Raw genomic sequence first — 20682 nt, 5'->3', positions numbered from 1 at the left:
GGTTTATTAATTTCCTTTAACTTTAATTTATTGTTAATATAAAAATATACCTTTTATTTGTGATCCAATTATATATATATATATATTATTTATTCTTCGATAAATCTTATAAATAATTTAAATAAATGACTCGAACAAATCAATAAAAACAAATGGTTGTATTGAGTTAGACTCGTTATTTAATAAAAATTATTTAAATCGAAATATATATATATATATATATTTATTTATTTATTTATTTACTATTTTTTTTTGTTACTTTTTAAATTTTTGTAAATATTTCAAAATTATAATAGTTTGTCAAATTTAAAAAAGAAAAATTATATTCCATTTGATAATTATCTAATTTATTATTTTTAAATTTTCAAAATTAAGCTTAGTTTTTAAACTATTAATCGATAAATGATAAAAACTATGGTAAAAAATTATTAAAAAAACAAACAAATAATTTTTTAAATTTAGCTTTGAATACCAAGATATATATATATATATATATATATATATATATATTATTTTTGCAATTACTCTTTAAATTTTTATAAATATTTCAAAATTATAATAGTTAGTCAAATTTAAAAAAGAAAAAATTATATTCAATTTGATAATTATCTAATTTATTATTATTTAATTTTAAAAATTAAGCTTAGTTTTAAAAATTATTAATCGATAAATGATAAAAACTATGGTAAAAAATTATTAAAAAAAACAAACAAATAATTTTTTAAATTTAACTTTGAATACCAAGATATATATATATATATATATATATATATATTATTTTTGCAATTACTCTTTAAATTTTTATAAATATTTCAAAATTATAATAGTTAGTCAAATTTAAAAAAGAAAAAATTATATTCAATTTGATAATTATCTAATTTATTATTATTTAATTTTAAAAATTAAGCTTAGTTTTAAAAATTATTAATCGATAAATGATAAAAACTATGGTAAAAAATTATTAAAAAAAACAAACAAATAATTTTTTAAATTTAGCTTTGAATACCAAGATATATATATATATATATATATATATATATTATTTTTGCAATTACTCTTTAAATTTTTATAAATATTTCAAAATTATAATAGTTAGTCAAATTTAAAAAAGAAAAAATTATATTCAATTTGATAATTATCTAATTTATTATTATTTAATTTTAAAAATTAAGCTTAGTTTTAAAAATTATTAATCGATAAATGATAAAAACTATGGTAAAAAATTATTAAAAAAACAAACAAATAATTTTTTAAATTTAGCTTTGAATACGAAGACTCGCAAATAGTGGACAAAAAAAAAAAAAAAAATTATAAATTTAATTTTTAAAAATAAAAAACTAAAAATATTTGGTTTATTTTAAAAGAGAATATTATTTTTACCCACGTCTTTTTTTTCCCACGTGCGTGGGCCCATGAGTATTTTTCATGACACACAAAAACGTTAAAAAAAAATGCATTTTATTACACGTAATTCTTTTTATAAAATTGAATTTTTCTATTTAACTTTAATGGCTATTTATTTATTTATTTATTTATTTATTTATTGTTTGATTTATTAAAAAATAAATGGTCTTATGTTTACCAAATACAGATTTATTAGTTCTTTTTATTTAATTTTGTTTTAATTAGTAATTATTTATTGATATCAACGTATAAATAGATTTTTTTTAGTTTAAGAATATTATTAAAAATTTTAAAAATTTAAGGATATTTTTTAAGAAAAAAATATTAATTTTAGAGGTAGTTTATTAAGTCATGCCAAATTTGACCGGTCAAAAATTGAATATAATAATAAATTGTTATGAATCACGATTCTCCACAAGACTATGATATTGTCCACTTTAAGTATAAGCTCTCATGGAGATAGTATTCCACACTTATAAACCTATGATCTTTTACTAAATTAATCCTCAGAAACTCATTCTCAATAATCCTCAACATAAATAGTTAGAGAAAAATATTTATTAATTATTATTATTATTTTTTAAATGGTAAGATATTAAATTATAAAAAAATGGTCGGATTTGCAGTGTTTTAAATGTCAGCCTTCATTTTTTTTAAAACAATGTTTTAATTGCTAGTCAAATTTAAAAACATATTTTTTTAATTTTTAAAACTTAATTTGATTTATAAAAAAAAAAAATGATAATTAAATGCTTGTAAATTAAAAATGATATTAATATTAAAAATAATTGAAAATATTTTAGCTTGTCGCCCATGTTGACCACACGGGCCGAGTCGTGAGGTTTGGTAAGAACAAATTTTGAATATAAAATATAGATATATATATATATAGATATATATATATAAATATTTTAATAAAATTAAAGATTAAAAAAAAAAAAAAAAAAGACCCGCTGGCAAGGGACCTCCGAGCTTCAAAGTCCAAATTTCATGGCCGATAACTCATATATATATATATATGTATAATTGCACGTAGTTGCGGAGACGAAGTTTCTGGTTTCGTAGCTGAGAGACGGAGCCATTGCGAATTAGAGGAGTATCTTGAGAGGAATCAGAGCTTGAAGATCTTCTCTGTGTTCAACCTGTTCAGATCATCGAATAAATTTGATTCTTAGGTATGTTCATTTCACTGCCATAATCGGAAGTTTTCATGGACATTTGACCACGCTCAAAGCAGAAAAATAAACATAGAGAATCTTCTTTTGTTGTGTTTGTTTGATTTCGTTTGGTTTTGGTTTTATTTTTCATTTTCAGGCACTGTTCTTTTTTTTTTTTTTTTTTTTTTTTTGCGACTTTGTAGGAATTATGTTGTTGTTTTGGTTTTGTTTTGGAGATGAATGGACTGAGAATCTAACTTGGCGACCTTCGGATTTGCAGCGATTCTATTCGTGTAAGGTTTTTTTTTCAACTGCTACTCATTGTTCTGGAATTTTGGTGAAATCGAGTTGCTGTACTACCAAGTATGGAGGCTACGGTTACCCAGCAGTTGCAGTTTTCTCCATGGATCCACTCGAAGAGTATTGCTGCAAAACCGAAGGGTTCGCTGCATTTTTCTCGGCGATTAGAGGAGCAGCACATGTTGCAGGCGCCATTTTCATTCAATTTACAGTTGTCCAGACGTTCAAGTCATCACAGAACAGTCGCTTTGAAAATTTCCTGTTCTTACAAGAACTCTTCAGGTTTTCTATTTTCTATCTATAGCCGATTTATTCAATTTTCTCTACTTCAAGCTAAAGAAGCGATTACTTGTTAATTCAATAGTATTCTGTAGAATTATGTGGTATTTAGTAAGCGCCACTTATACCTTAGCTCGTAGGATTTTGATTAGAATTTAGTTGAGAAGGTTTCTTTAATTCAGTTTCATCTACGTAATTGGAATCCCAAAAATACATGCAGTTCCTCATCTATACCCATTCTAAAACTAATGTTTCTCTAATTGTTCAAATTTGTACGGTATACTTAAACAACTTGGAGCACCATTGTTGTGTGTATAATAATATGACCATTTCTTGCTTCCACCGTGAAGTACTATTATATACGCGTCTAGTTGCTTTAAGCTCTTATTAGATGGAGGTGTCTGGAATGCGTAGAATAAGAATTTTTTTGAAAATATTTGTCAGGAATTTGGTACCTGGGGTAAAGTCCATAAAAAACATTTTTCTTTCCTTTCTGATACCAACCAAATTTGAAACTATCCTATTGCTTGGTTCTTGACCAGTATAAGAGGTTCTGCAATTTCCCTAATCTTCAGCTTGAGTTTGACTCCTTGTCCTCATTTCTATCTGCATACATAGTAAATTTGAAAAACTAATAATTTCAAGGGAAAAAAAAGGGAAAAAAAAGGAAAAATGGGCAATCAACTTTATGAACATGAATATTTTAGGAACAACATTTCTAATAAGATTTTCAATTTTTGTGCTTCTCAGTGTTGGAGTCTGGAAACCATCGTGTTTCTGTTGATGAAACTTTGATTATACAGGTATTGGTTCCCTCTTTTCATTATCATTTTTCTTTTGGTTTCCGTTGCTTTCCTGCCTTGTGTGATTGTGGGGTTTATTATTTTTCTTGTTTCCTGCTTTTTGCTAAAAGGGGGACAAAATTTGTCCTATTAGTTGTTTAGAATATTTTTCATTTCTAGGCTCACGGGCCATAAAATTGCAGAGGAAGTCCCGGGAGATTGAGTCATATTTAAATGGGCGCTGCATATATTTTGTCGGTGAGTTTTTTTTTTTTTGGAGTGCTTCATTACTTTTGAGTTTATACAATTAGATATTAAAAATTGTATCCATTAAATGCAGGAATGATGGGCTCAGGAAAAACAACCGTAGGAAAAGTCCTGTCGAATGCACTTGGTTACTCCTTCTCTGATAGGTTTGTTTCAAAGCTGTTAGTCATTTACTAACTTTTGGGTCAAACTCTAGTATTCTATTTACATCTAGATTTCATGACAAGGGAAAAAATTTACATTCCTTAAGTTTTGTAATTAAATTTAACATCCAAGGTTTATTGAAAAACAAAAGCGGACCAAGATTTGGCCGTGAAGCTGTAACAGATGTAGATAAATAACTAAATTTGGTTCATAAATTTATTTCCACCGATTAATGAAAGAACCAAACTATGATGGACCTAGGATTTTTATGCTGATGCCATAATTTCTGGCATGTGTTTGTTTTGCTAATCTATGCGTCACTGCATACTATCATTGACGAGATATTTCCTTGCTATTCACTTGTGCTATTTTATGTTTTGGATGGCACAGTGATTCATTGGTGGAACAAGACGTTGGAATTTCTGTAGCTGAAATTTTCAAGGTCTATGGGGAGGACTTCTTCAGGGAAAGGGAGGTCAGTCTAGATGCATAACTGCCGAATCATTTAACATCTTGACATAATTCTTGTTGTATGTTCACTACTATGCTCAAAGTGTGTGTTGTATTATCACTATGATGTGAGATCCGATCCCACATCGGCTGGGGAGGATAATGAAACATTCTTTATAAGGGCGTGGAAACCTCTCCCTAGCAGATGCGTTTTAAAAACCTTGAGGGGAACCCCGAAAGGAAAAATCCAAAAAGGACAATATCTGCTAGCGGTGGGCTTGGGCCGTTACATTTTAGTTGTTAGGTTCATATCAGAACATGGATCTTGATTGAGTGTCTCTTTCTCTCTTGACTGATGAGGTTATTTCAATTGTTTGTCTCCATAGTACACCTGAATTTGTAGTTCAGAGTACTCTTAAAGTGTTACGCAGTAATTAGAATCGATGAAAGTGATCTTATTATATTTCCTCATTCAAGATCTTCATTTCACTTAGTTTAAGAGATTGAGTTTTTGCTTAAAACTCAAATTCCATACTAGCCTTGAAAGTCAAGGTTATTATCACAGGGATAATGCTCTGTGATAACCATCAATTACTTTTTATTTTCTTCTTCTTAAAGATATCCCATGAAAAGGTCAATGCCACTTGCCAATACCAACCTGTTCGCTAGGCCAATTAAAATGTTCAATGGACTTGGAATGTGTTATGTTTCAAATTTTTTACACTTGAAATATCGTTGCCACAAGGCAAGCTTTATTTGATGGATATATGTACTCCAAAACAGAATCTTTGCTGATTAACATAAAAGTGAACGTAACTTATCTTGGTTCCTACAGACGGAGGCATTGAGGAAGTTATCTTTGATGAATCAGTTTGTTATTTCCACTGGTGGAGGCGCCGTTACTAGAACAATAAACTGGTAAAGAAAATGGACTAGATGTGTCTCATTTCTCGAGTTGATCTCGAGTTTTCAGTATTGTCTGACTGAACCTTTTTTTTTAAAAAAAAAACTTTCCAGGAAATATATGCGTGAAGGGATCAGTGTCTGGTTGGATGTGCCTTTGGAAGCCTTGGTTAAGAGAATTTCAGCTGTAGGAACCAATTCTCGTCCCCTTTTGCATAACGATTCAACTGATGCATACTCAAAGGTACAATTTCTGTGCTTGTTTCCCTTGGTTCATAAATATGACTTTCCAGGTTTTTGGATATGTGAGATCCCACCTCGATTAGAAAGGGGAACGAAGCATTCATTATAAGGGTGTGAAACTCTCTTCCTAACAGATGTGTTTTAAAAACCTTAAGGAAAGCCCGAATGAGAGCCTAAAAAAAAACAATATCCGCTAGTGGTGGACTTGGGCTGTTACCGAATAATAATATCCTATAACAAACATTAGAAATTTGTTATGTTGAAGTTCTTTTACATGAAAGATACGTATAAAAAGTATGATTTTACAAAGTTTCTGTTCTCTCTTGACAACGTGATAAATAATACTCCTTAAAGATGAGTTTTAAACATCACTCTCAAATAAATATTTGTTTAATTCCTGTTGTCTACAGACTCTCATCCGTTTATCTACTCTCCTGGAAGAGAGGGGTGAAGCATATGCCAACGCTGAAGTCAGAGTTGCCTGCGAAAGTAAGACATCTCTCCTTGATACTTTATACATGTAATCTACCAGGGGATGTGCAAAAAATAACTTTTAAAATAATGTCTTTTTCTCTTTAAGCTTAACGTTAAAAGCTCAATGGTTTTGGTCTTGCTATCTCAAATCATAATCTCATTCGAACTAAGGACCACTAATGGCATGCCATTAGTCGAGTTGAAATGGTTTTTGAGGAAGTTGATTTTGTGACTGTGAGATCCCACATTGGTTGGGGAGGAGAACGAAGCATTCTTTATAAGGGTGTGAAAACCTCCCTTGTCAAGATGTGTTTTAATAATCTTAAGAGGAAGTCCGAAAGGGAAAACCCAAAGAGGACAATATCTACTAACGGTGGACTTGGGCTATTATGAATGGTATTAAAGCCAGACACCAGGCGGTGTTTCAGCAAAGACGCTGAGCTCCGAAGGGTGTGGACATAGGGCGGTGTGCCAGCAAGAATGCTGAGCCCCGAAGGGGGTGGATTGTGAGGTCTCACATCGATGGGAGATAGGAACGAGTGTCAGCCAGGACGTTGGGCCTTGAAGGTAGGTGGATTGTAAGATCTCACATCGATTGAAGAGAGGAACAAGTGCCAGTGAGGATGCTGGGCCTTGAAGATGGGTGAATTGTGAGATCCCACATCGATTGGAGACGGGAATGAGTGCCGGCGAGGACGCTAGACCCCGAAAGGGGTCGATTGGTAGATCCCACATTGGTTGGGGAAGGGAGATGTATCATTCTTTACAGGGGTGTGAAATACTCTCCCTAGTAGACGCTGTTTAAAAACTTTGAGAAGCCCGAATGGGAGAAAAAACCCACATAGGACAATATCTGAAAGCTCTTTTTTTCAAAAGCCATTCCGAAAGATTAAAAATTATTTGATTGTTTCCTCTATTCTAGGAATCTAAGATCTCAATATCAAATAACCTGCTTAACTTGTGCAGAAATTGCAGCCAAACTGGGTACTAAAGACGTATCTAATGTCACGCCAATGGCCATAGCAATCGAGGTCCATCTCTCTCACTCTCGGAATAAATATGATAAATCTACAAATCTATAATTAACTTAAGAATTTTATTCCTAACCATGTTTTGCTTGTGTCCTTGTTTACATTATGTCAGCACAGGCACTCGAACAAATCGAGATCTTTTTGAAGAGAGAAGATGGTTATTGTGCGTTTTGACGACCCAACAAATGACATTCAGGTATATAATAGAAGCTTAAAATAATTGAATGTTATTGTAAATGACCTTTTTGAATGATGTTATCAATATCTTTTGCATGAAGATGAATGATAATAATCATATTAGTTTCCTCGTATTAGTTGTCTCATTACTTTTTGTTTGTCTGTTACGTTAATGGAAAAATTCTTGAAGGGTTAGTTTTAGGTATTTTAAAGACAAAAAGTTCGAAATGACTCTTCAAAATCTAGAGATATAATTTAATATCTAAAAGTCTTTGTTAAGATTGCACAACAATGCACACACTTGATCTAGATGAACACAAGAACACAAAGAACATGATAGAGAAAATGAACACAAAGAACAGGATAGAGAAAATGAACACAAAGAACAGGATAGAGAAAATGAACACAAAGAACAGGATAGAGAAAATGAACACAAAGAACAGGATAGAGAAAATGAACACAAAGAACAGGATAGAGAAAATGAACACAAAGAACAGGATAGAGAAAATGAACACAAAGATCAGGATAGAGAAAATGACCACAAAAAGCAGGATAGAGAAAATGAAAGAAGAATATTAGCTAAAGGTTTTGTATTGACGACTACCGATATGTCCTGGGAGAGTAGGAGAGAATACAATCCAGAGTACATTTTTCAAAGCTTTTTCAAAGCTAATATACTTCCTACATATAGCTATACATAGTACATTTTTCAAAGCTAATATAGCTTTTCTATGTATAACGGTGACTAAGCTATAAATAAGCTACTCTTAGCTATTTACTATTTATGAGCTATAAATAAGCAGCTGACTATAACCTAATAGTCTTACAGTCTCGTGTTTGTGTAGCTTGTGTTCTGTAATTCCTGTCAGTTCGATTTCTTGGAATACTCGAATATTACTTTGAGTTGATCTCCTTCGCTTGGAGTTTGCATATTGAGCTCCATCACACTTGTCGCTCTGAATCAAGTCACCCTTAGCGTAGCCCTAATTAGTCCACCTTTGTGCAAATGAGAGGTATTATAGTTCATTACATTTTGTTGCGTTTGTAATTTGCGAATAAAGGAAAATTACATTGGGATTTGTCCTAAAGTTGGTAGTTTTTGTAACTTAGCATTTTCTCATTTCTTAATAAAACAAGTTATCTTACATGTTGCATAATATTATTCAAAGAGTGTGCAAAATTCGAGGTTATTATGGTAAATTTCAACTATATGTAGCTGATATACAAGACATTTTTTCATATGACCTTTATTACTCGAACATGATTTTCTTGTATGTCAATCACATATGGTTGAAAATCGCGAGACTTAGTTTATGTTGAATCATAACCAAATTATTTATTAGAAAATTAGTAATACTTCAGGCGTAAAATGAACTTTAAATTCAACTATAATAACGAAAAATTCGTGGACAATTGACTTGCCTCTGTTAATTACATTCATAGACAACTTATCCTACAATGCATAAGGTTCATTAGTAGAGCGATTGATAGTTAATGAATAAAATTGGAGTAAGATAAATTTAGTCGAAAGAAAATTTTGAAATGTTAAAATTTGTAGACCATAAGATGTTATGCTAGCTCGTGATAACACATGATTCTCTTAGACAGACAACAACAACTTTGATCTTCAATTTACACTAATTATCGCAACCATCTTCCAAAATTCGTGACAAACCCGTTGTTATAAAGGTACAAAACAGTATTAGGTTATTAATTCGTGCGTTATTATACAACTCAACCCAAAGTTATGTTACTTAGGTACCTTATTTACTTTTAAGAAGTGTTTCAAATATACATAAATATTTTCCAACTCTGTTGAGTTGGACTTAATGATATTACATGTACTATGTATCTAAAAACGCTATGAAAAGTCTGTCATAGCTACTTCTCAATAATATTACATGTAATATGAGTCTCAAAACGCTATGGAAAGTTTTTCATAGCTGCTTCTCGATGATATTACATGTAATATGTGCCTAAAAACGCAATGGAAAGTCTTTCGTAGCTACTTCTCGATGATATTACATGTAATACGTGTCTAAAAACACTATAGAAAGTCTTTCATAGCTACTTCTCAATGATATTACATGTAATATGTGCCTAAAAACGCTATGGAAAGTTTTTCATAGCTGCTTCTCGATGATATTACATGTAATATGTGCCTAAAAACGCAATGGAAAGTCTTTCGTAGCTACTTCTCGATGATATTACATGTAATACGTGTCTAAAAACACTATAGAAAGTCTTTCATAGCTACTTCTCAATGATATTACATGTAATATGTGCCTAAAAACGCTATGGAAAGTCTTTCATAGTTGCTTTCCAATGATATTACATACAATAAATGTCTAAAAATACTATGAAAAGTCTTTCGTAGCTGCTTCTTGACAATATTACATGTAATATGTGTCTAAAAACGCTATGGAAAAGTCTTTCGTAGCTACTTCTCGATGATATTACATGTAATACGTGTCTAAAAACACTATAAAAAGTCTTTCATAGTTGCTTCTCGATGATATTACATGTCACTATGTAAAGTCTTTCATAGCTGCTTCTCAATGATATTACATGTAATGTGTTCAAAAAACGCAATGAAAAGTCTTTCAAAGTTGTTTTTTCTAAATAAAAGACGGACTCGATGAACTAACATTACTCGCAACACGAGTTTCCAAACCCAACGATACTAAAATCCCGCAGTTCGAGATAAATCGAGAAACACAACGAGTCTAAAACGAGCTAAAAACAGCCTAAAAGATTCAAAAAAAAGAGGAAACATTCTTACTCAGAGGCCAAGGTTGGTTCATACTCAAAGAGCTGCTTGAAGTTGTAAGGCTTAACAACTTCAAGGCCTCCACTCCACATCTGTTCTGCAAGCTGCTTGAAAACTTTCTCAGTGGGATGAAAAGAATCAAAGAACATATGATCTTCAAGGTTTTTGCAATGCGTAAAGGGTAAACTTCCCAGCTTTCTTCCACAGTTATAAACGCCTCTAAATTCGTCACTCCCACAGCAAGCTGTATCCACTACCTTGAATCCTTCATTCACACAATACCATCACTTAACAATGTGTCGATGATAGTCTAACTCTAGACCCCGAGCGTCTCGATAACATAAACGTTTTGCTAACTATTATAGTCAACCTTGGCGTTTTAAAGGAATGTAGAGACTAAAAAGAACGAAAAATAGACATTTTAGAAGTGTAGGTGTAATAGCTCAAGCCTACTGACCGGTAGCCGATATTGTCTTCTTTGGGCTTCTTCTCACGGTTTTAAAACGCGTCTACTAGGGAGAGGTGAAATGCTTCGTTCTCCTCTCCAACTGATGTGGGATCTCACAATCCACCCCCTTAAGGGCCAACATCCTCGCTGGCACACTGTCTGGCTCTAATAACATTTGTAATAGCCCGAGCCTACCGCTAGCTGATATAGTCTTCTTTAGGCTTTCCCTTTCGGGTTTCCCCTCAAAGTTCTAAAACGCGTCCACTAGAGAGAGGTTCCCACACCCTTATAAGAAATGTTTCGTTCTCCTCTCTAATTGTAGGACAGATTATAGAGACCATTTGAGTTTTCCCTTCTAGGCTTCTCTTCATGGTTTGAAAACAGCGTTCATTAGGGAGAGGTTTCCACACCCTTATAAGGAATGTTTCGTTCTCCTCTCCAACCAATGTGGGATCTCACAATCCACTCCCTTGGGGCCCAATGTCCTCGCTGGCACACTGCCCAGTGTCTAGCTCTAATACCATTTCTAATAGCCCAAGCCCACCGCTAGCATATATTGTCCTCTTTGGACTTTCCCTTCTGGGCTTCCCTCCAAGGTTTTAAAACGCGCCTCCTAAGGATAGGTTTCCACACCCTTATAAGGAATGTTTCGTTCTCCTTTCCAACCGATGTGGGATCTCACAATCCACCCCCCTTGGGAGCCAGCGTCCTTGCAAGCACATCGTTCGGTGTCTGACTCTAATACCATTTGTAACAACCAGAGCCCACAGCTAGCAAATATAGTCCTCTTTGGACATTGACTTACAAGTTTCCCCTCAAGATTTTAAAACGAGGGAGAGGTTTCCACACCCTTATAAGGAATGCTTCGTTCTCCTCTCCAATCGATGTGGTATATCACAGTACAACGGAGACCAAAATAACATTGAAACCAATGAAGAAATAATGACAAATAAGCAAAGTAAAATTTGTTACCGTATTGTGAAGGGTTTAGAATTCTTTGAAGGAGCAACGTGTGGGTATCTGCAAAAACGTATTTGAATCCTTTGAGCTGTTTCGAAAGCTTGTGAAGGGCAATAGGAAGCAGCTTGTTGTGCAGCCTTGCAATTGAAGAAGCCTCCTCAAAAAATTGGGCACTTTTTTTCAACCTCGAACTTGGCATATAACCTAAAGGAGGCACTCCCATAAGCCCAAACTTTCTTCCTCCATGCTTGTATACTTCCTATCACATTCAAAATCCAAACCGTACTTCAAAAAAAACACGAAAACAGTGAGAAAACAAGTACAATTTTCAACACGAGATCACCTTGAGCGCCATCGTTATGTTTCCGATCACCATATTCACGTACTGTTCTTGAGCGTCGATGGTTTTGAATATGTCGTAGCTTATGTCGAACGGATTTAGGTAATCGTTTCCTCCGAAATTAAACAAAAAAACAGAGTTGGAGAAGAAGCTTTGAGTTCTTGCATTCCCAAGCTTCTTTCTTAGTGATTTGTCCACCCTTTTGAAGAACTTCATCTGGGTTTGAAGCCCTAAGGCCTGAAAATCAATCAATGTAAGAATGTTTATGCATTCAATTGATTGAAAGAGGAAAGAACTTAGTTTGATTGATTTGAATGGGACCTGTTCTTGATGACTTAGAGCTAAAGCACCACCTCCACCAGATGCAAAATTGACTCCATAGTCATAAAGATCATTGTGGGGATCCAAATATGGTGGGAGCAACGGCAAATTTGCATACTCACCTGCGTTAATAAGTACTCTTTCAAGTTCTGCCTTGTTTGCAGCAAGATTGAAGTTATTAGTTCAATATGAACATTCAGAATGATATCAATTTCAGTGGCCAACAACAGCAAAAATCCTTCCCCAAAATTGTGAGGTCCCACATCGGTTCAAGAGGAGAACGAACCATTCTTTACAAGGGTGTGGAAACCTCTCCTAGTAGACGCGAATTAAAAACTTTGAAAGGAAGCATGAAAGGTAAAGCTCAAAGAGAACAATATCTACTAGTGGTGGGTTTAGACTGTTACAAATGGTATCAGAGCCAGAAACTGAGCGATGTGCCAACGAGGAGGCTGAGCCTCGAAGTGGGGTGGATATGAGGTGTGTCAGCAAGGACGTTGGGCCCCAAAGGGGTGGATTTGGGGTGGTCTCACATAGATTGGAGAAAGGAACGAGTGCCAGTGAGGATGCTGGGCCCCAAAGGGGGTGGATTGTGAGATCCCACGTTGATTGGAGAAGAGACAAAGCATTCTTTATAAGAATGTGGAAACCTCTCTCTAACAAACGCATTTTAAAAATCTTGAAAGGAAGCCTGAAAGGGAAAACTCAGAGAGGACAATATCTGTTAGCAATGGACTTGGGTTGTTACAAATGGTATTAGAGCTAGACACCGCGATGTGCCAGCGAGGAGGCTGACCCCCGAAGTGGGGTGGATACGAGGCAGTGTGCCAGTAAGAACGTTGGGCCCCAAAGGGAATAGATTGGGGGTGGTCCCATATCCATTGGAGAAAGTGGCGAGTGCCAGCGAGGATGTTGGGATCTGAAGGGGGTGGATTGTGAGATCCCACATAAGTTGGAAAGGAGACAAAACATTCTTTACAAGAGTGTGAAAACCTCTCCGTAGCAGACGAGTTTAAAAACCTTGAGGGAAAGCCTGAAAAGTAAAGCTCAAAGAGGACAGTATCTACTAATGGTGAGCTTGGACCGTTACAAATGGTATCAGAGCTAGACACCAAGTGATGTACCAACAAGGAAGCTAAGCCCCAAAGTGGGATGGATACGAGGCGGTGTGCCAGTAAGGACGTTGGGTCTCAAAGGGGATGAATCGGGGGTGGTCATCAATTGGAGAAAGGAACGAGTGCTAGCAAGGACGTTGTGCCCCGAAGGGGGTGGATTGTGAGATCTCACATCGATTGGGGAGTAGACATAACATTCTTTACAAAGGTGTGAAAACCTCTCACTAGCAGGCACGTTTTAAACACCTTGAGAGAAAGCTCAAAGAGGACAATATCCCCGAACCGTGAAAATCCCAATTTTTTTGACCCCTTTCTCTTCGTCTTGATAAGGAACAAAAAAAATCATGCTACTAATTCATCAGATCATTAACCAGCAGTTTTCAAACACAAAGATTCAAGTAGAAGAAGAACAAGAAACAGAACTGTTCTACAAATTTCAGCAATTAAACGACCCTATTGAAACCCCATCTCAAATCTTGGACACAAAAACAACAAGAAAACGTTAAAATGTAAGTACATTCACCTAAGAAATCTGGGATATTACGGCCGTCGGTAAACCTGCCGGTGGCGACCGGGAAGAAGCTTTCACCGTAGGGCGGGAAGTTGGCCTGAAAGTCACTAGTGGTATTGATGTAGTTGTTGTTTCCGACATCCACATAGGAATCCCCAAATATGAAAAACCCGAAGCGGTTTTCCGACGACGGAGCACCGCCGAGTTGGATTCCGACCGCCTCCGAGATTGTGGGAAAACCACATAGAGCTGCAAACAAAATGAAGAAGAAGCAGCTGCCCAGATTTGGAAACATCATTTCTACAACTCTCAGTTCAAACTGATGGCAATGGCCGATGTTCTTGTGTTCTTAAAGGAAATTATTATAAATTATTTCTGCCTTCTAAAAGCAGCTGTCCTTTTTGCTTGATTTTGAACATTAATTTTTTTTTTCTACCAACTCTCATTATTGGTTAAATTATTCAAAACCCATTTCAATAGATTTCACGAACCAGTTGAATTTTCAAACGTTTTGTTTTTAGCTCGAACTATTAATTTATTCCAAAATTACCCTTCTATTAACTTTTTCTAAAACTATTCTCGAACTTGAAAAAGTAATACGACAATCACTTATATATGCTACTCTGTTTTAAGGTAATAAGTAAAAAATATTGCTTTTTATCTCGAGTGTTAAATTTATTCCCAAACTACCCTTCTATTTGTTGGATGATGAAAGTATCACGTGGCTAATTTAGGGAAGAATCATGTGTTTATAAATAGAGAATACTCTCCTAGCCCTTTTGGGGGAAGCCCAAAGTAGAGCCATCAGAGCGTATGTTCAAAGTGGACAATATCATACCATTGTGGAGAGTCGTGTTCGTCTAACATAGTATGAGAGTCCTCGGCTAATTTAGGGAATGATCAGGGGTTTATAAACAAAGAATACTCTCTCAATTGGAATGAGGCTCTTTGGGGAAGCCGAGAATACTCTCTCTATTAAAGCTTTTTTGGAGAAGCCCAAAGTAAAGCCATGAGAGCTTAGGCTCAAAGTGGACAATCTCCCTACCCAAGGTTATATATGCTAAGCCGTTGTTATCTCTCTCTTGCTTGCTTATATAACGTCTCTTTCTACCCTCATTTTTTAAAACCTTCTTTTAAAATCGAGGCTAGAGGCTCGATCATACGTCGTTTGGCCGTAGGCGACGCAAGAACAAATTGACTTAGCTCACTTGTCGTTGGAAAGTGAGTGTCGCATAATCGCTAGTCCGCTGCCTTCAAAAGTGCGATTGTGTCAAGTGGTGGAGAGTCGTATTCGTCTAACACTATCAACTTTTTTTTAAAAAGAAGATGATAAAGTGACCCAAAAATGACGTGTAAAATAGTAATTTTTAATTTAATTAAATTATAAAAATTTAAAATTTTGGATTAAGAAAAAAATAAAATAAATGAGGGTGGAGTGTGAGAGAGAGTGAGTGGGCCCACTTGCATTATAGAAATGAAGTTTGGAGGCATTCGAGGGGGAGGGGGTAGGTAGGAACTAACTCCTTCAAAACTAGCCAATTACTCACGTGTTTCAAACCAATAAAATAAAAAAATTTAAAAAATAATTATTAGAAATGTGTTCGGGTTGGGTTGAGTCGAGTTTTTTTTTTGGATCGACCCAAAATTATTATTGACTCGAACCATTCAAATAGAGCACACGACCCAACTTAATCCTCTATTTTTGGGTTCGGTGAGGTGGTTGGACTCACTTAACACTACCTCATTACTTACTAGAGGTGTACACGAGTTGGGTTGAGTAAATCTTTTGGAAACAACTTGAAATTTTGTGTTGGTTGGATTAATAACCCGAACAACTCGAATAAATTTATGAGATTTTGGTTGGGTCGGGTTGTCGAACTATTTTTTTTTTTTAATTATTTAAAGAATCATACTCATGTACTATATACGTTACATTAATAACTAAAATCTCATAAAACTCAAATATCAAACATTCAGAAGTATAGGGTAGGGTTATATGCATAATACTTTCATATATACGATCCACGCACGTGCGCATCAACCCACTAGGTGGGCTCGTATAGATATCCCTAGGCCTGACTATAGGCTAGCGCACGCTTACGCTGCCGAAAACTAACGTAAAGAAAGGAGCGAGTATTGTATCTTGGTATATGTGTCCGTACAAAACATACTGGAGAAGTATCTCGTGCTCATGACGTACAACATACCTGAGGTTCCATCATAATACATGGTTGTGATGCACATCATACTTCCATTCTTTTCATGACATAATTTCTCTATGAGACATGCCGACATACCCATGACATTTCTTCTACTATTATCGTACATGTCTGAGCAATGTCTTATAAGCATTAACATGAATATAGTATCATAACATACAAGGCATAACATATTAGAAGTACATGCATCACATAATTATTATAAACATTACATAATCATATCATGACATCAAGATATAACATGTAAATAGGCCACAGAATACATGCTCGATACACTACAAATAAAACGAAAACATGCTCGTGTTTAGATCACTGATGAATATTGACTCGAGATCCATTGTATCGAGTTAACATTAGACTTCACATACTTAACATCAAGACACTATCAAGCAACATCTCAATACAAAATTGTGTTTATCATCCAATTCGTAATGCAAATGATCCACTAGATCCATTATTGACTGCACCACGATCAATTAGGTGAAACCGAGTTTACATAACCAACGATATTAAAAACGCTAAAACATATTACTCGATCTCAAACTCCACACGTCTAATTCTAACCATGGAGCTCAACGTCCTAAGTAACATGATCTCTCTCATTGAGAGCCCAAGAACGGGTCATATTGAAAGAGTTGTTTGAAGTTATAAGGCTTAACAATGTCAGCATCTCCACTCCACATCTCCTTAGCAAGCTGCTCGAAAGTCTTTTCAGTTGGATGATAAGAATCAAAGAACATATAGTCTTGGACATTCTCACAAAGAGTATATGGTAAAGCTCCTTTCTTCCTTCCACAATTAAAAAACCCTCGAAACTCGTCACTCCCACAACATGCTGTGTCGACTATCTTGAAACCTAACAAAACCGTACACGGGTTAGCTTGAGAAAATCTTTTGGACCTACTTGAAGTCACTGACATCGGTTATAAACGTTAAATATTCTTAATCTTTGTAATAATTTCAAAAGTAGGGTGAGATAGAGTATGGTTGCAAACCTATTTTTAGGCTAATCGAGATGGTTGAATTGGCCCAACGATAAAATGTCAACCTAAAATCCGACCCAGATTTTCGTTCTTCTCAACAAATTCAACCCAACCCAATCCAGAAAAAAAAATAAAAATCTAACCCAACCCAACCCAACCTTAATGGTTTAGGTTGAATAGTTCAGATCAGTCAGATTTTCGAGTCATTTGAATACTCGTAACTAGTTAGAAGAAATAAGAACGGGAAATTAATTACCATATTTGGTAGGGTTTAGAATTCTCTCAAGGAGCAAAGTGTAGGTATCAGCAAAAGCATATTTGAATCCATGGAGTTGAGTGGCGAGTCTTTGTATGGCCATGAGAAGCAGCTTGTTGTGCACCCTTGCTAATGAAGACGTCTCTTCGAAAAATTGAACACTTTTTTTCAATCTCGAACTTGGCATATAACCCATAGGAGGCACCGTCATAAACCCAAATTTCCTTCCTCCACACTTGTATACTTCCTATATCAAAAAATCCATAATCATTACAAGTTCCAATTACGTCGTTAAATTTTCAAAAGTTTTACCTTAAGTGCTATCGTTATGTTTCCGATCACCATATTCGCGAACTGTTCTTGAGCGTCTAGGGTTTTGAATATGTCGTAGCTTATATCGAACGGATTTAGGTAATCGTTTCCCCCGAAATTAAACAAAAAAACCGAGTTGGAGAAGAAGCTTTGAGTTCTTGCATTCCCAAGCCTCTTTGTTAGTGAGTTCTTCACCCTTTTGAAGAACTTCATTTGGGTTTGAAGCCCTATGGCCTGAAAATCAAACAATTGTAAGAATTGGCATTCAATTGATTCAAAGAAGAAAGAACATAGTTTGTTTGGTTTGATTGGAACCTGTCCTTGATGACTCCCAGCTAAAGCGCCACCTCCACCGGATGCAAAGTTCACACCATTCAAGTACAAATTGTTCTTAGGGTCCAAATATGGTTGAATTAAAGGCAAGTTTGCATACTCAGCTGCAATAAAATTCTTCTCTTCGTTACAATTTCTCCCTAATAAGCTCGTTCATCAAGATAATTACTAAGTTCCGATTCAAACTAAAAATACCGTTATGTTTATGGATATTTATAAAACTCGATAGCTCGGATAACCTATACTATTTAACCCAAACTATAAACATTGAGTTGGGTTAGGTTTTTTTAGATTCGGGTTGGGTTAAATTTTTGCAAAACCAAAAATTTAGGTCGATTTATCCGTAGTTAATATTTTTTTATTTGTCGAGTCAACTTGACCAACTCGAAAATAGAGTTGTTTAACTTTTAACTTAAAATAACGACTCTATTTTTTATTTAAAAAATAGAAGAAAAAAAAATCATCAAATATACATAATTTCTAAAAAAAATGTTAACACATAATTAAAAATAAAATAAATAGAAAGAAAAAAAAAAAAAACTGACCTAAGAAATCAGGAATAATACGGCCGTCAGAAAACCGGCCGGTGGGGGTTGAGAAGAAGGTTTGGCCGTAGGGCGGATAATTGGCCAGAAAGTCACCGGTGGTGTTGATGTAGTTGTTGTTTCCGGCATCCACGTAGGAATCTCCGAATATGAAAAACCCAAAGCGGTTTTCCGACGACGGAATACCAGGCAGTTGTATTACCGGGAAACCGCTTCCCGCTGCTCCAATTCCGAGCAAGATGAAGAAGAAGAAGCTGCCCATATTTGAAATCTTCACCTCTCTCCCACTGCCCGCTCACTGCCCGCTCTTCCTCTCTTCTTATAATAATAATTATTTAAATTTTGTGGACAACTGAACTGACAATATCACGTGTCTGCTTTTATCGAAGGTTTCAAACGTATGGGACCACGTGGAAAATATGGAGTTAGAATTATTTCCATTAATTAAAAAAAAATCAAATAATGATTATATATAAAACAAATACTAAAGGCTGTTTTTTTATTTTTATTTTTTTTTTACATTAAATTAAAATTTCAATTATTTTCAAATTTAAGTCAAGTTTTTTTAAATTAAAAAAAATATTTTTGAATTGATTTTTTTTTCTATTTTAAATAAATATTGAATATAAACAAAATAAATTAAAATAATAAATTTAAGCGCATTATAAACTAAAATAATTCCTAAAATTGAAATTCTCACATCCATTATAGAGGACAACTGTCAATTTGTCAGTGTCTCATATGCTTTATAAATGAATGGATTAAATTTCAAAGGACGTAAGTGGTTAGGTAGGAAGAATTTGGTAGAAGACAAAGTGACTAAGGTAATTGAAGGTGGGTTAAAAATTACTTTTCATCTCTGTAAAAAATGTTTCTCAAGTTTTAATACACCGGGTGAATGTTAGTGTTACATATTTTTCTTAGATGTTTTTGGTTGATGTTATTCTCAATCGCTCCTTACGATAGTATGAAATTGTAACGGTTTGAAAAATCGATAGATCTCGCATCGATGATGCCGTTCCTCTTACTCTAAGACAGCTTCGACATAGTGAAATTGAATAAAGAAGAAGTCGCCAGAGACGAAGGGTAAATCGAAGGTTTGTTTTTAGTACTGTTAGACAAAGAAGACAAGCTAACGAGTCGGTTTCAGATTTGGATCTCGAATTTCAGGTGACCCACATTGTTGCAACTGTTGAATAAACATTAAATGTTATTTTCTTTAATGAGTTTTAAATTCAGAAGTTAGTGGAAAAGTGAAAGGCTAAGAGTCTTGAAGATGAAAAGCAAGAGTCTCGAAGATGAAAGGTCAAGAGTTATAAGAAATAGTAGCGTTTTTATGAGTATAATTAGTTGTTTTCTTTTTTTTTTTTTTTTTTTTTTTTTTTTTTTTTTTTTTTTTTTTTTTTTTACAATTTGGTATCAAAGCCGTGGCGAATGTGACGGGTCAAATGCCGCTACCGCGACTAACGAAGACAAGCTACGAGAATTGGAGCATTCAAATGAAAGCTCTTCTCGGTTCTCAAGATGCATGGGAGGTGGTGGGAGAAGGTTTCGAAGAACCAAAAGATACCACGGATTATACGGCGGCACAAAACAAGGCGTTGAAAAAGGTGCGATCAAAGGATAAGGCGACACTATACATGTTGTTTCGAGTCGTTGACGAGTCGGGCTTTGAGAAGATTGCCAGTGCAACTACTTCAAAAGAAGTGTGGGACATTTTAGGAAAAGTGTTCAAAGGAGCCGACCGAGTCAAGCAAGTGCGTCTCCAAACTCTTTGTGGCGAGTTGGAGAGCGTGAAGATGAAGGAGTCGGAAAGTGTATCTGACTACATCATGCGTGTACAGACTGTGGTAAACCAACTCAACCGAAACAGAGAAATGTTAACCGAGATGCGAGTTGTGGAGAAGATTTTGAGATTATTAACCAACAATTTTGAGAACGTTGTATGAGTGACAAAA

At 34.7% G+C, this 20682-nt stretch overlaps 3 protein-coding genes across 4 annotated transcripts; 1 reads left to right on the top strand and 2 right to left on the bottom strand.

The window, feature by feature from the left end:
- Positions 1 to 2416: 2416 nt before the first annotated feature.
- Positions 2417 to 8756, top strand: LOC111777408 (shikimate kinase, chloroplastic). 2 transcript variants are annotated; one of them, XM_023656986.2, is made up of 12 exons: positions 2417 to 2579; positions 2842 to 3143; positions 3891 to 3943; positions 4126 to 4180; positions 4263 to 4335; positions 4724 to 4808; positions 5619 to 5701; positions 5801 to 5930; positions 6340 to 6418; positions 7370 to 7434; positions 7552 to 7630; positions 8457 to 8756. In XM_023656986.2, exons 2-11 carry the CDS (start codon positions 2927 to 2929, stop codon positions 7606 to 7608), a joined length of 897 nt encoding a protein of 298 aa, XP_023512754.2. In that variant the 5' UTR covers positions 2417 to 2579; positions 2842 to 2926; the 3' UTR covers positions 7609 to 7630; positions 8457 to 8756. The 2 variants fall into 2 exon arrangements, with proteins under 2 accessions (XP_023512754.2, XP_023512755.2); XM_023656987.2 differs by having other exon boundaries at positions 8441 to 8756.
- Positions 8757 to 10134: 1378 nt separating this feature from the next.
- LOC111777405 (GDSL lipase) lies at positions 10135 to 14427 on the bottom strand. Its single transcript, XM_023656984.2, has 5 exons — positions 14089 to 14427; positions 12451 to 12572; positions 12133 to 12366; positions 11802 to 12048; positions 10135 to 10646 (listed from the first exon to the last, which is right to left on the bottom strand). Exons 1-5 carry the CDS (start codon positions 14372 to 14374, stop codon positions 10390 to 10392), a joined length of 1146 nt encoding a protein of 381 aa, XP_023512752.2. The 5' UTR covers positions 14375 to 14427; the 3' UTR covers positions 10135 to 10389.
- A 2154-nt stretch (positions 14428 to 16581) lies between these two features.
- On the bottom strand, positions 16582 to 19034 carry LOC111777706 (GDSL lipase-like). The gene is made up of 5 exons (XM_087118721.1): positions 18725 to 19034; positions 18162 to 18283; positions 17847 to 18080; positions 17535 to 17781; positions 16582 to 17151 (listed from the first exon to the last, which is right to left on the bottom strand). The coding sequence occupies exons 1-5, from the start codon at positions 18984 to 18986 to the stop codon at positions 16895 to 16897; spliced, it is 1122 nt and encodes a 373-aa protein (XP_086974847.1). The 5' UTR covers positions 18987 to 19034; the 3' UTR covers positions 16582 to 16894.
- Between the last annotated feature and the right edge of the window lie 1648 nt (positions 19035 to 20682).

This window comes from Cucurbita pepo, chromosome 16, assembly GCF_057944985.1.
Source record: "Cucurbita pepo subsp. pepo isolate OVF chromosome 16, ASM5794498v1, whole genome shotgun sequence".
NCBI lineage: Eukaryota > Viridiplantae > Streptophyta > Magnoliopsida > Cucurbitales > Cucurbitaceae > Cucurbita > Cucurbita pepo.
This window is presented reverse-complemented; position numbering and strand designations above follow the sequence as displayed.